General features: G+C 41.6%; 1 protein-coding gene across 3 annotated transcripts; it reads left to right on the top strand.

Annotated features, from left to right (window-relative positions):
- The first annotated feature begins 1,136 nt into the window (after positions 1 to 1,136).
- LOC133395649 (claspin) lies at positions 1,137 to 12,450 on the top strand. Of its 3 annotated transcripts, none has more exons than XM_061664737.1 (24): positions 1,137 to 1,355; positions 1,966 to 2,083; positions 2,338 to 2,714; positions 2,923 to 3,066; positions 3,160 to 3,216; positions 3,297 to 3,369; positions 3,450 to 3,552; positions 3,697 to 4,268; positions 4,376 to 4,564; positions 5,332 to 5,486; positions 5,560 to 5,744; positions 6,347 to 6,396; positions 6,491 to 6,687; positions 7,222 to 7,768; positions 7,891 to 7,939; positions 8,079 to 8,142; positions 8,238 to 8,371; positions 8,523 to 8,684; positions 9,497 to 9,618; positions 9,728 to 9,858; positions 10,219 to 10,339; positions 10,757 to 10,827; positions 11,225 to 11,386; positions 12,130 to 12,450. In XM_061664737.1, the coding sequence occupies exons 1-24, from the start codon at positions 1,323 to 1,325 to the stop codon at positions 12,253 to 12,255; spliced, it is 3,942 nt and encodes a 1,313-aa protein (XP_061520721.1). In that variant the 5' UTR covers positions 1,137 to 1,322; the 3' UTR covers positions 12,256 to 12,450. The 3 variants fall into 3 exon arrangements, with proteins under 3 accessions (XP_061520721.1, XP_061520720.1, XP_061520719.1); XM_061664736.1 differs by having other exon boundaries at positions 6,488 to 6,687; positions 8,082 to 8,142; XM_061664735.1 differs by having other exon boundaries at positions 6,488 to 6,687.
- Positions 12,451 to 12,737: the final 287 nt, after the last annotated feature.

The following is a 12,737-nucleotide window of genomic DNA, read 5'->3' as shown; positions in this document are numbered from 1 at the left end:
TAAGTCGTATTATTCGAAAGTAACTTGAGTAAGATTTTTGGCTACTCCACACGCCTTTGTTCAGGACATGTTCAAAAAATTACATTCAACCATTAGCAATATAAAGTGCAGTATATTGAAGTGAGTGACAGAACTACAATGATGAATACAGTACAGTAAGAATGACACAACAGTGCTACTAGTACTACTAGTGACGTTATCAAATTCTACCAGTTGACATTTAGCGCTTCACTATGGCAGATGTCAACAAGTGCACAGTTTTGTCATAGTAGCATGTACTCTACTAGTGTGCAGAAATGTCATTCAGCTTTTGTAAACTGGCTCCTCTGTCTGAGTGGAATAAGCGCGTGTCAGTGTGGCTCTCCTTTCCCACATGCGAGGGTATTACAGTATCTAGGTTTACTGCAAAAACTCATAAAAAACAATCGCTGTAAACTGTATATATCCCCAGTACAGTGGGCACTTCCGCTGCAAACACAGATAGACACATTCCACACAAAAACCGGGAATGATGAACAGCGATATGTAGTGATGTGGAATACTGTGCACAACAAATTAATGGCTGGCTAGTTTTAAAATCAGAAGGAGACTAGTGTGTTAAACTACTGCGCAATTAATTTTTTTAAATGGCTTTGTTAAAAAAAAATGCTTGCAACATTTCAACGATTCTAACAAGGAAACATAAAATAAACGCATATGATTTGCTATACTGGGTCACATTAAATGGTGTGGCAAGGGGCCAGATCTGGTCCTCGGGCCTTGAGTTTGACACATTTGTTTATTTTTACTGCTGTATTCTAAGCACACAAATTTAAGCACTGTTAGACATGCTGATGTATTATTCTATAATATATTATTAACGGACCTTTAAAGTGTTGTATTTAATATTGTGTCTCGTTATTTAAAAAAAAAAAAAAAAACTCCCATGAATAATAACGCGCCTCGCGTCCGCCCGCCGGAAAGGTTTCGTAATCTAAATCACGCGTACACCAGTGTCGTTAAAATGTAGGCGGGACATATGTGTCTTACAAACCAATAGAAATGCGATACGTAATCGATTGACACCTCGGTGACGAAAACTGCGGGCCAGCTGTCACGGCGCGCGAAAGATCCAAATTTCTCCTCTGCGGATCAGGCGGGAGGACCAGAGGGCAGCGAGCTAAACGCTATCTCATTGCACCTTCAATGACTGAATTAGACGTTGCCGTTCAGGCATTAACTTTTTGGACGCCTTCTGTGATTGCCACCAGTTGACGAGACTTTCTATTTAGCACCGTTGGTTTCTTTGTTAACCAAGCGTCGAGTACTAAGCGGGCAACGATATGAGCCTGGTCCTTTCTCAACAACAGGTGACCGTGAGTAAATACTTTTTAACTCGAATACATTTGAGCCTATTGTGTAATAAAGCAGAATGTATTCACTCCTGTGGTATAAAGTTCGACTGTCATGATCAGGATTTCTTTACTATTGTTAGCTTTAGCCAGTTAGCGAGTCGGGTATCACTAGCTTGATTGCATCAGCCTGTTCTTTCATTAAGAGCCTCGAAATTGAGCAATGTTGCAGAGCGCTCGTGATGAAATTCCCTGTTTATTTATTGTTCTGAGTCCCCCGTCCCCAAATCTGGTTTTCAGGTTTCAGGTTTTCTTTCAACTTTGTGAAACCATCTCCAGCTAACGTATGTGCTCATTGTTTGGCTTGCTGCAAGGCGCCACTAGTGTCCTAAAAAAAGTGCTAGAAAGGCTTGCATGCCAAATGCCTGTATAAGTCAAGCTGTAGCTGAACGTATTTCTTAAATTCATTTTAGTGACCTTTTTACTACTAGTTGTTTAGGTCCCGACGAATGAGATCGACTTACTAATTAGATTTTCATAATGCTTCCTTCACCTCTAGATACCCTGAACAGTTCATTTGCAATGCATTTTTGCCTGTGAATGGTCTTTGATTGCAATGTGTGGTTCTACCCAGGCTGAAGGTCTCCTGGCCCTGGCTCCCACAGTAACTCAGAGCGATTCGGACAGTGGAATGGGCTCTCCAGCAGAGAAGAGAGTGCAGGAGACGGCAAACAATAGAGAGGAGCATCCAGGTGAAGTTGCGTGACAATAGTGGTTGATTGAGCCAAAGACGGGACAAAGTGGTATACGTTTGTGTGAATTAGGGCCGTGAATGTCTCGAATAAGAGCCATTGTGTCACATTTACAGTTTTGTGGATTTATTGGGTGTTTGTTGCATAACACTATTCGGCAAGAGTGAATGTCGTTTGCGTAATACTAACTATGCTTATTTACACTCTTTATTATGTAGTATTTTTGGGCTGAGCCTTTTGTTTTTTTCTTTCAGATTCTGACGAGGAAGAAGACATTAAAATTCGCAGAAAGCCTCGCCGTAATGCAATCAGAGACAGTGACAGCGAAGAGGAGGAGGCGACCGTGGAAGAAGCATTCGTATTGGCTGCTTCTAGTGGAGAGGAGATAGAAACGGATAAGAAACAAGAGGTTCAAAAGATTAGGAGACGGATTTCTGCTCTCACTGATGACGAAGACAGCGAACCTGAGCAAGAGGACAATGAGCAGCAACAGGACACGAACAAGGGTCCAAAAACAACAAAAGACCAGAAAAAGAGGGAGAAGAGCCAGAGGCACCGAGACAAAAAGGAGAAGTGTAGTAAAACAGTACAAAAATTGAAGCAGAAAGATAGATTCTCAGACCTGAATGAAGTGAGTGATTTTGGAATCCAATGTAGTTACTCTTACATCTGTAATGCACATGGCTCTCACATCCCCCCCTTTAGGTTTCCTTCAATCAGCTTTTGCAAAATCCTGCTGACAAAATTGAACAAACTTCCCCAATTATCTGTACAGAGAGGAAATACTGCTTTAGTTGTTAGTACATCACGTGGATAACGACAAACTGCTTTGTGTCCAGGGTACACCTCTCCCCGGTACTATGAATGACAGCGGCTGCCTTTTGGGTGATACCGATCTCTTTGACGCTGGTATCGATGAGGAGGAGGAGGAGTCACTGGATTCCATTCGCGCAGCTGTCAAACAAAAGATGAAAAAGCACAAGGTACATACTGTAGAGTCAAGCATTGCTGTCATATTTAAAGTAATTCTTAACATATCTAGGCCTTAATGTGATCATTTTCAAATATTGATGCAGGAACCTTTTTTGGATGACGAAGAGGAAGGTGATCAAGCACAAAAGCCCAAGCGTGTAGTAAGCATTGCTAATCACTTGGAAATGTAAGCACAATTAACCAACATGTGAGTTTGACTTGCTGTTATGTGTGCTTTCAGGAGAGAAAAGCTGCTCGAGCAAGTAAAGAGGCGATGAAGCAGCTCCACAGTGAGTCTCAGAGGCTGGTCAGAGGTCAGTTTATATACACACACACACACACACACACACACACACACTATGTCATTAATCAGTGTGAGGTCTGTCTAATGTAGAGTCCGATCTTGGCCTGCCATACCACATCCCGGAGCCAAAGACCATCAGCCAGTTCTTTAAGAAGAGAGCCAGGCCCGAGGGCCCTGCCATGTCGCTCTTAAAGTAAATACAAACTTATGCATATGTCAGGTTAGCTTGTTTAGTGTATTGATGGCCAGCTACCACCTCAGCATGACCAGTTGCATTTTCTTTTTCACATTTTCTGTTGTAATAACTTAACAAAAAAACTCAATCTTTGCCTTTTAGATCTAGACAGTATTCTGCAGTAATGTTGGATACACCGACGCCACCACTACCTCCAGCCAACCCCATCAGTGAAGCCCAGCAGCCGCCCGCAGAGCAAGCCTCTGCTCCCACTATACACGATACACTCTCTCAATTTAAACCGTTACCTGAGCCTGCCGCCACATCGTCGCCGCAGCAGGAGAGCCTGAGTCAGGCACGAGAGGCCGCTGCTGAGAGCTTAGAACCCGACCGGGATTCTGCACCTATGCTTTATCTCTCAGAGAGTTTGCAGGAGTCGATTACAGCAGATTCTTCAGTGACACCTATATTTGAAGAAGAGGCTGTTACCAAACAAACTGAAGCTCTATGTAATGTCCAGCAAGCAGAGGATGGACCCACAGCTAAGTTTGAACCTCCAGCTACGTCTTGTATTGATCCTGTGTCTGCCGAGCCTACCGCTCAGACGGCCACCAAGCCCAAAAAGGACAAATTAGCCCGATTGAAGGAGCTTGGACTGGAGCCCCCACCTGTTGCTAAATTGTGCGCCAGTGCAGGAGCTTTTGTACTGCTTGAACCAGCATCACACAATAAAGGTCCATCATGCGTTTAAAACCTTTCCATAAGATTACATAACTGTGTCAGCTGTCGCTACTCTTACATTGTGTGTGTGTGTGTGTTTCTCTCTCTCTCGTTCAACTAGGTGTTGAGGCTCTGAAGGAGCGGTACCTTCGTCACATCCATGCTCCGGTCCGACCGCAAGGAGAGCGTGCGCTGCAGATCAACATCGTCCGTAAAGACACCACCCCCTCTGGCAAGGAGGAGTTGCATGCCGAGTCTTTTACTGTCATTGTTAAAGACGGACAAGAGGAGCCCGTGCCAACCAAACCTGGTATGACACCAAACTTGGACATCATGCACATCTTAAAGTGGACGGTCATTGCGGGGGATACGTTCCAGACGCACCCGCGATGTGTGAAAATCCTCTTATTAATTTTTTAAAAAGTATTTCTTAGCACCTGTTCTCACTCTTCCTCTGTCAAGAAATGGGGGGCTATTGTGTAACATCAGTTGAAGGAAAAGATTAAAGACTCACTTGCACAGTTCTCCAAATCTGAGGCAAAGCGTGCTTGCTTCAAGCTGTTTACACAGTATGTCACTCCCAGTTGACGTTCATTTAAAACTGGCACATAAGACAAAAAAGAACGAAGCGTATATTTAAAATTCATCATTCAACCAAACCATATCATTTCAAAACCTTCAGACGGCCTGTACTTTAACACACACAGAATAGCAACACATACAAACTGAGCATACAACACTACTCACAGGCATATATTCTCTCTGCTCTGTGGGAACGACTGTCACTGTTGAGTACTACAGTATTAGTTGGTGACCTTCCCTGCCTCTTCTTCTTGCTATTAATTTTTTCATTATTAATTCCAGTAGACCTCAGTGGCTGCCTGGCATGTTGCGACACAACTCTAAAGCCGAACTTAATTTGTATACTAAAGAAACACACACTAAATCAACCGGTTAAAAATCTGCAAAATGGCGTGGCCACGAACGATGACCCAGGATAGAGCGAGGGTTCACACTTTCATTATTTTTGGAGCCAGCGTGGTCCTTTTTAAAAAAAATAGTTGCCTGTTTTCACAGGAGAGAAACTGTTGACCCTGAAGCAGCGACTGCAGCTCGCCATGGCACAGCGGAGACAGGAGGAGCGGGTGCGCAAGGCCGAGTTGAATCGCCTCGATAATGAAGACTGCGACGAGGAAGAGGAGGAGGAAGAAATGACAGATGAGGACGAAGAGGTAGGAGGTTTTCTTGTTACCCTGGCTAAAATGTGTTTTCCCCGCTAATATATATTTTTGTAATATATCACAGGGTGTTGATGACTTATTGGGAGGCAACGACGAAGATGATGCTGAAGAAGAGGAGGATGGCAGCGTAGTCCAGAGTATCCGAAGTCTTTCTCCTGTGGCACTGAATTGCCCGTCAGTAACACCGGACCTAATTAACACTGATGGAACACTAATACTGTTCCCTGGCAACTCCTGCTCTCGCACTGGGTAAGTTGGTTTTACATTTGTAATTCACATGCGCAGTAACTTCACACTGTATGAGTAGTGTATATACCGGGGGTCCTCGGTTTACGATAATCTCGATTTCCAGGTTATGAAGTAGTTTGCACAGTGGCATAATAATACATCGATAGATGGAACAAAAAGATACATTCAGTTAACTGTCGTACTTGCTGTTTTTCATTTGATTACTTTATACTTATGGCCTACAACAGTTTTTCATACAACTATTTGCTGTCCTTATGACTCTACTAGTGTGTCAGAGTAAGTTAATGACACATAAACACTGCAGCGCAGCATGAGAATACATTGTCACGTGGCACAAGAACACGTGCTCAGTTACCACCGTGCTAGCTGTTTGATATTTATTTATTTTTTATTTCAAATGGAGACATTTTTCATAAAAATATTTGTACTGTAATTATGACTTTACTACTACTTTAGCGATAGACTGGCGCGCTCCAGTATACGTCACCACAGAACTCTGTCTTAAGCCGAGGATCCTCTGTTTACACTTTACAGTATTTCCATATTTGTTGAATGTACTGGTCTCTGTTTACACCTTCAAATGCTTTGTTTGTCTTTTTAAGTGATGGTGGAAGAAGATCTGGTGCAGGACAGTACGGTGCTAGTAAACTGGGTAAGCTTATCGAATTTCAAAACTTATTATTAATACATTTCTTTCTCCTAATGTCTGAGGTTTAACCCAAATGTTCATGCGTTGTCTCCAGAAGAGGATGACTCTCTGTCCCTAATGAAGGACAACAGCCACAACAGCAGCTTTGAGCTGGCCGGATCCATGATCACTTCTTACCAACCGGTCAGCCATCAGCGTACAGGAAGAGGCGCTTCCAACTCCAACTCCAACTCCCTGTTCCGCTCACCTTCTCCGTGCCTCTTCAGGCCCAGTATCCTCAGCTCTGCTTCCAAGGTGGGACGCAAAAATGAAATTCAGCCCCATTTATGTCTGCCAGTTATACAGGTTGTTGCTAAATGTTTTACATCGTTTGAAATATGAATATCTGAATAACTGTAGGTCCCATTATTAAATTAAGTAGGCTTTGTGTTTAAATCAATCAATCAATCAATATTCAAACAGATATGGGTTTTATAAGAAATTCCACAAAACTTCACAATTCCTGTGACAGTGATGCTTATTTTCTTTATCCCCTTCCTCTGTCCAAATCTGCTTTTCAGTTGGTGTATTTTTATTATTATTACCTTCAATGCACACTGCACAATCTTGTTTAACTATGGTGGAACATTTTCTAACAGTGTACCAGCGTTTATTGAGCCAAAACACACATTTTACATTAGGACAAAAAAACATAAAAATCTCACGACACATCACCAAATAAATGTTACAAAAATTGACCTTTGCCAGCCAAAACGCACCTACTGTAATTCTGATTTGTGTCATAAACAATTTGCGCTTATCTGAATTAATTGCGTCTCTTTCTGACAGAGCTCTGGTAAACTGTCCGAGCCCTCGCTCTCGCTGTGCCTACCGGTTGAGGACTCCCAAGATTTGTATGCCCCTCCCTCCCCAGTGGACTCTGAGCCCTTAGGTGAAGTAGTTACTGGGCCAAGCGCCCTGGGCGGAGACTCTCAAGGTCGCTTCTCTCTAGAAGACTATGCTCACTCCCAGTTACTTGACGCGGATGGCTTCCTCAATGTGGGTCCGCGACCCGGTGCCGTCCACTCCCACAAGAGAAAGTTGATCCTAGACAGTCTGGACGAAAATGCAATGGACGCCAACATGGGGGAGCTTTTAGGGTTGTGCTCTGGTGTTTTCGGGATGGCGCAGAGCGGCTGCAGAGGCGAAGCGGCACCAGCCGCTGGTGAAACGCAGGCAGAGGAACTTCTCGGACTATGCTCAGGAGCGTTTCCAGCAACACAAGCCGCAGAGCAATCGCAGACCGATGAGAGTAAGGAGCAAGAGCAGGATGAAGACACTGGAAACACCATGGATCCACTACTTGGCCTGTGTTCTGGCAAATTTCCAAGCTCAGGTACCCTCCTTTTATATAATATAAAAGTATTCCTGCCCTCACATCATTATCATTGTGGTAATATGATGTGCTGAGCACTTGTTAATTGTATCACTGATAAGGTTGCTGTTTTGTGTTTTTAGGTTCTTCCCACATGGGTTCACCAGCACAAGATGTGTCAGCACAAGAGAGGTTATTATTTCTTGCCTTATTTTTAGACTGTAAAAATGTGTCTTTAATTATTCAATCCTTAAGGAAGCTGTAGCGGATAAAATAAATCATGTAAGAATATTGACTGCTGTTCTGGGATTTTCATGGTGACTTCTCTCAGTAGTAAAAAGACACCACAGGATGATGATGAAGAGGACTGTGAGTTTCGGCTTCTGTCTGACGTGGTATGTTACAGCGAGCTCCAAAAAAGAGAGCGAAAAATGAAATATTGGTTGAGATTCCATTCAAATAACAGAACAAATATGGATTTGGATTATAGGAAGACGAAGACGGCGATGAGGAGGATGACGAAGCCGATAGTGGTGAAGAAGACGAAGAAGAGAATGATGAGGTCGAAAAGGAGGAGATGAATGCAGTGTTTGCACAAAATCTTGTTCGGAAGAAAAAGAAGATGTAAGTGAAGAATCAAGCTGAGGTTCCATGCATATTTAAATAAACATCCCTCCACTTGTGACTATTTATTATTATTATTTTACATGAATATACATTTTGAGCGAAGACTCCCAACATTCCTGGTGCTTCCCTGCATCCTTTCCTTTCGCAGACGGCTTACCGACTACGTGGACTCCGAAGCGGAACTGTCAGGCAGTGACGAGGGCAGTGGCGATGAAGACGACGAAGGAGGGAGCGAGTATGAGGAAGAGGAGCTTCTGGAGGATCTTCCCTCTGATGAAGAGCTACATGACCAGGTCAACAAGATCCACATGTGAGTAAAATGCACAAATCCGTCGATGTAGTGAGTGTCAGTGGATGTGCTGCTGTAAGGGGAAACATTTAGTGCCCTCTACAGTTTTGATGCATAATCTACTTCTAAACCACTGTGGTGAATAGAAGTCGAAAATGTTTAACTTTTTTTAAACCCCTTTTATTATATTGTGCGTCAAATTAACTCATTTAAAAAAATCAAAAAGAAAAAATAACATTTTATTTTGAACATAAGGGGGACAAAACACTTAACAATAGACAATCAAAAACTCCCGCTAGCCTTTTTTTTTTTTTTTATAGTTTATTTGTATGGAAAATGTATGGATGGAAGGAAATTAGTAATTAGTTTGTTAGTTAAAATCATAATATACCATGTGCTTGCAAATTAACATTTTTATTCTGTATAATTTGATATGTTGTATATTATATTTTATATACGATAATAAAAGAAGAATAGAATAAAATGAGGCCAGCAGAAGAAGTTATGTCCCACAATGATGACATTAAAAAAAGAAATCTTGATTTTTTTTTTCTGACTAAATGGGTCAATTTGACCCGGAACCTAACCAGAGGGTTAAGGGATAAATGGATTGTAAACCTAAAGACACTAAGCCCATGAATGTCATTGACAAGCACTGCAGACAGCTCATAGCACTACTAGTACTGTCCATTAGAAGTGATCTGTGGCAAGGTTGCAATTACAGGGTTGCTTGTCTCCTTATTACAAGCTGGTGTACTATCCAAATTTCAAAGCTGCAATTGGAAGGTAAAATTAGTACATGTTGTTGCTTTAAAGTCCATTTGTCCTTACAGGAAGCAGATAATGGACGACGATAAACGACGTCTGAGGCTGTACCAGGAACGTTACCTCGCGGATGGCGATTTACATTCTGACGGTCCTGGAAGAGCTCGCCGCTTCCGCTGGAAAAATATAGGTTTGTTACAGGAAGGGTTCTTTTTTTTTTTTTTTTTTTTTTCTTCTAACATTTAGTCAGACCTTAAATGAATTTATGAAAACGTTCACATGGTGGTCATCCTTTCCAGATGATAACTTCAACACAGACAGGAGTGGAGCTGAGGGGGACGAGGAGCATGAGGATGACGATGACATAGATCAGATTGAGATCCAGAAAAGGAAGGATAGACTGGAGAGGGAACAGTGGCTCAGAGAACAGGTAGGCTTTAAAATGCTGTTAATAGGTGCTCCTCTGTTGACGACAGGGTAATATCGGAATGTGCCCTAGTTTATCATAAACCCACATTAATGCACTGGTAAAGTCATACTTACAGCAAATATTTGTGAAAGGAAAACATTTCTAGGCCACAAATCTAAAACAATCAAATGGAATAACAGTTAGTACGGTGGCTGAAGTTGTGAGCGGGCTTTCTTGTGCCGTACGACCACATTCTAACCCCCACCCCACCCGCTTGTAACCTTTAAATGTTGGGACTATCGTAAACTGCTGTCCCCTTTTATTGCACTTATTTTGTAAAACCCTCTACTTTGTGTTCATATTATTGCTCTATTTCTTCAGTCCCAACAGAGAGCCAAGAAAGTGGCGGATTTGGATGAGGAGGATGAGAATATTGGGGAGGAAGATAGTCAGTTTATGAAGTTGGCCAAGAAGTTGACTGCTAAGACTCTACAGAAGAAAGGTTAGTTTGTTACCAAAGCTCATTACAGTGGTACCTTGACTTACAAGACCCTAATTACTAGTTGGTTCAATTTCTTTGCTTTGCGTTATACATTTGCAAAATGAACATTTGCATGGAGCATTTTTCTTCATTAAATGTATTGTATTTTTCTTTATTATATTCCAACAACCTATTAATTGGCCGATAAATTAAAAAAATGTATGATCAATAAAGTAATTTATTCTTTTGGTCCTTTCACGCTTACAACAAATTAAAGTTTTAAGTCTAAGTACCACTGTATTTTAACTAATCTTGTCATTCTCTAACAGACAGAATTGGATGGCCTTTGAATCTGATGTTTAAATATACTGTACAGAAGTTTGGCAAGACTAATGTAGTTTTTGATGAGTTACTAATATCTGCCGATTTACAAACTAGAGCTTCCTGTAGCGCCGCCGCCGCCACAAAAGACATCATCAACCCTCAATCCCTTCCTGCGACCCTCACAGGTATGTCAGTGTAAATAGAAAGAGAAAGTAGCAGTTATATATTGAACTCCATTTTATTTCCTAATTTCCTTGACTGCCTGTCACCCAATGTGACCAGTGAGTTTGTGTGTTGAACTTAATGGGCTTTTTGCCATGGTGGACGTTTGCACTTCAAACCGTTGCAGGGCAGATACAGTATGGACAACAAGCATTCACACTAACATGCATGTTTTTGGAATGTGGGAGGAAGCCCTACAATACCCACGCAAGCATTGGGAGAAGTTGCTTAGAACCCAGGGCTGTGAGGCAGTTGTGCCAACCATTACTGTCCAAATGCAATTTTAGTTGCACTGCATATTTTTGGGGATGTGTATGTGTTCACTGTCAGATAATAAGAGTCTTTTGTGTGTCCGTGTAGGTTAAAAGAGGTTCCCTGCTGAGTCAACCTCAGTCTGTCCTTACCAAATTGGCGTCCATATCTGAGGGAAACCCGCTGGCACCCAGAAACAGTCGAGGATTCCTCTTTCAGACGTTATCTCCAGAGAAGGGCGGCTCAACTAGGGATGCCTCCCAGAATCACGTGAGGAAACGCAAAGGCTCTCAACAAAATTTCATGTCTTATTGTTTGCCATAGAGGCACAGACAGGGAAACTGGAGATTTGTTTTGACGATTAAAAAGAGCCAAACAGTCCCGAGTGTGCATGTGTACTGTATAATATCAACTATGTGAAGAGGTTTTTATTTATAAGACACTGTTCAATCAATGTGACGCGCAAAATCACATCTTAAACGTGGTGACTTACTATTTTGGAGCATCACATGACTCATGCTACACACACAGCTTTTCAGTGCCCACTCCATTCCTTAAGCCAGACCCACCGAGCATTTACATTATTGTACAATGTATACTGTCATATTTGTTGCAATAACTTATTTGTTTGGTTGGTAAAAATGTTTTTCGCAAAATCTCAATTTGCTAATTGAACAGTTGTAAATAATTTAAAAAAGTAAAATATACAATGTTTACATGTACAATGTGTGTGTGTGTGTGTATATATATATATATATATATATATATATATATATATATATATATATATATAAAGGCGCAGATATAATTCCATAGCATGTTAAAACCTCATGATAGAAAATTGGAAATTGATTTTGTTCTTTTTCAAGCAATAATTTGAGCTTGATTAGTAAACTCAAGCAATCTAACATTCTGCTGCTGGATGGCGCCAAAGCCCGCATGAATGTGCACATTTGCTGTGTAACAGAGGTTAGCGTTTTCTCCAAATTAAAGACTTGTGTTTTGATCGACAGACGGCGAAGAGGAGGAGGAACACGGGAGCAGTAACCCCAGCAGCCAAGAGAGTCTGCAGGCAGGACACGACTGCGGGACATGCTAAGGGACCCCAGAGAAGCATTTTTAGCTTCTTGGAGCACTGAATTGGGAACATAGTGCTGATGAGTATTAACAGTGTCCATGAGGCAACTTGTCGTTTGTTGAGCCGTTTTCTACAGCTCGTGTTTGAATTTTAAAATCCGTGTTGCGTTAGACTGGTAGCCAGCTAATTGTACAATTGACTTTTGTTTTCTTTTTTTAGGCTGGTTGTTGCCTGTCCATTCAGTTTTATTATGTAAATAGAGATGATTAGTTTTTTTTAAGTCTAAATTGTTGGATTTTGTATAATGTATTTTACATGTAAATAAAATTATATTTTAAGACATTTCGGGAATGGCCCTTTGTCTTTGACCTTCACATCGTTTTAATCTCAAAAGTACTCTTCAGCATTTGCACACAACCCAGTACAAAATACCAATTGTGTCAAACATGATCTGACTGGTCGTGAATTTGGGTACGCCATGGACTGGTCACCAACAAAGCACATAGACAAACAACCGTTAACGTGACCCACATTCACACCTAA

This window comes from Phycodurus eques, chromosome 20 (genome assembly GCF_024500275.1).
Source record: "Phycodurus eques isolate BA_2022a chromosome 20, UOR_Pequ_1.1, whole genome shotgun sequence".
Lineage (NCBI taxonomy): Eukaryota > Metazoa > Chordata > Actinopteri > Syngnathiformes > Syngnathidae > Phycodurus > Phycodurus eques.
This window is presented reverse-complemented; position numbering and strand designations above follow the sequence as displayed.

Bases quoted from the DNA above. Each gene is read 5' to 3' on its own strand.
- LOC133395649 (XM_061664735.1), top strand. From the start codon at position 1,323: ATGAGCCTGGTCCTTTCTCAACAACAGGTGACC. The intron at 9,619-9,727 runs GTTTGTTACAGG...CATCCTTTCCAG, and splicing joins CTTCCGCTGGAAAAATATAG to ATGATAACTTCAACACAGAC. The intron at 10,828-11,224 runs GTATGTCAGTGT...GTGTCCGTGTAG, and splicing joins CCTTCCTGCGACCCTCACAG to GTTAAAAGAGGTTCCCTGCT.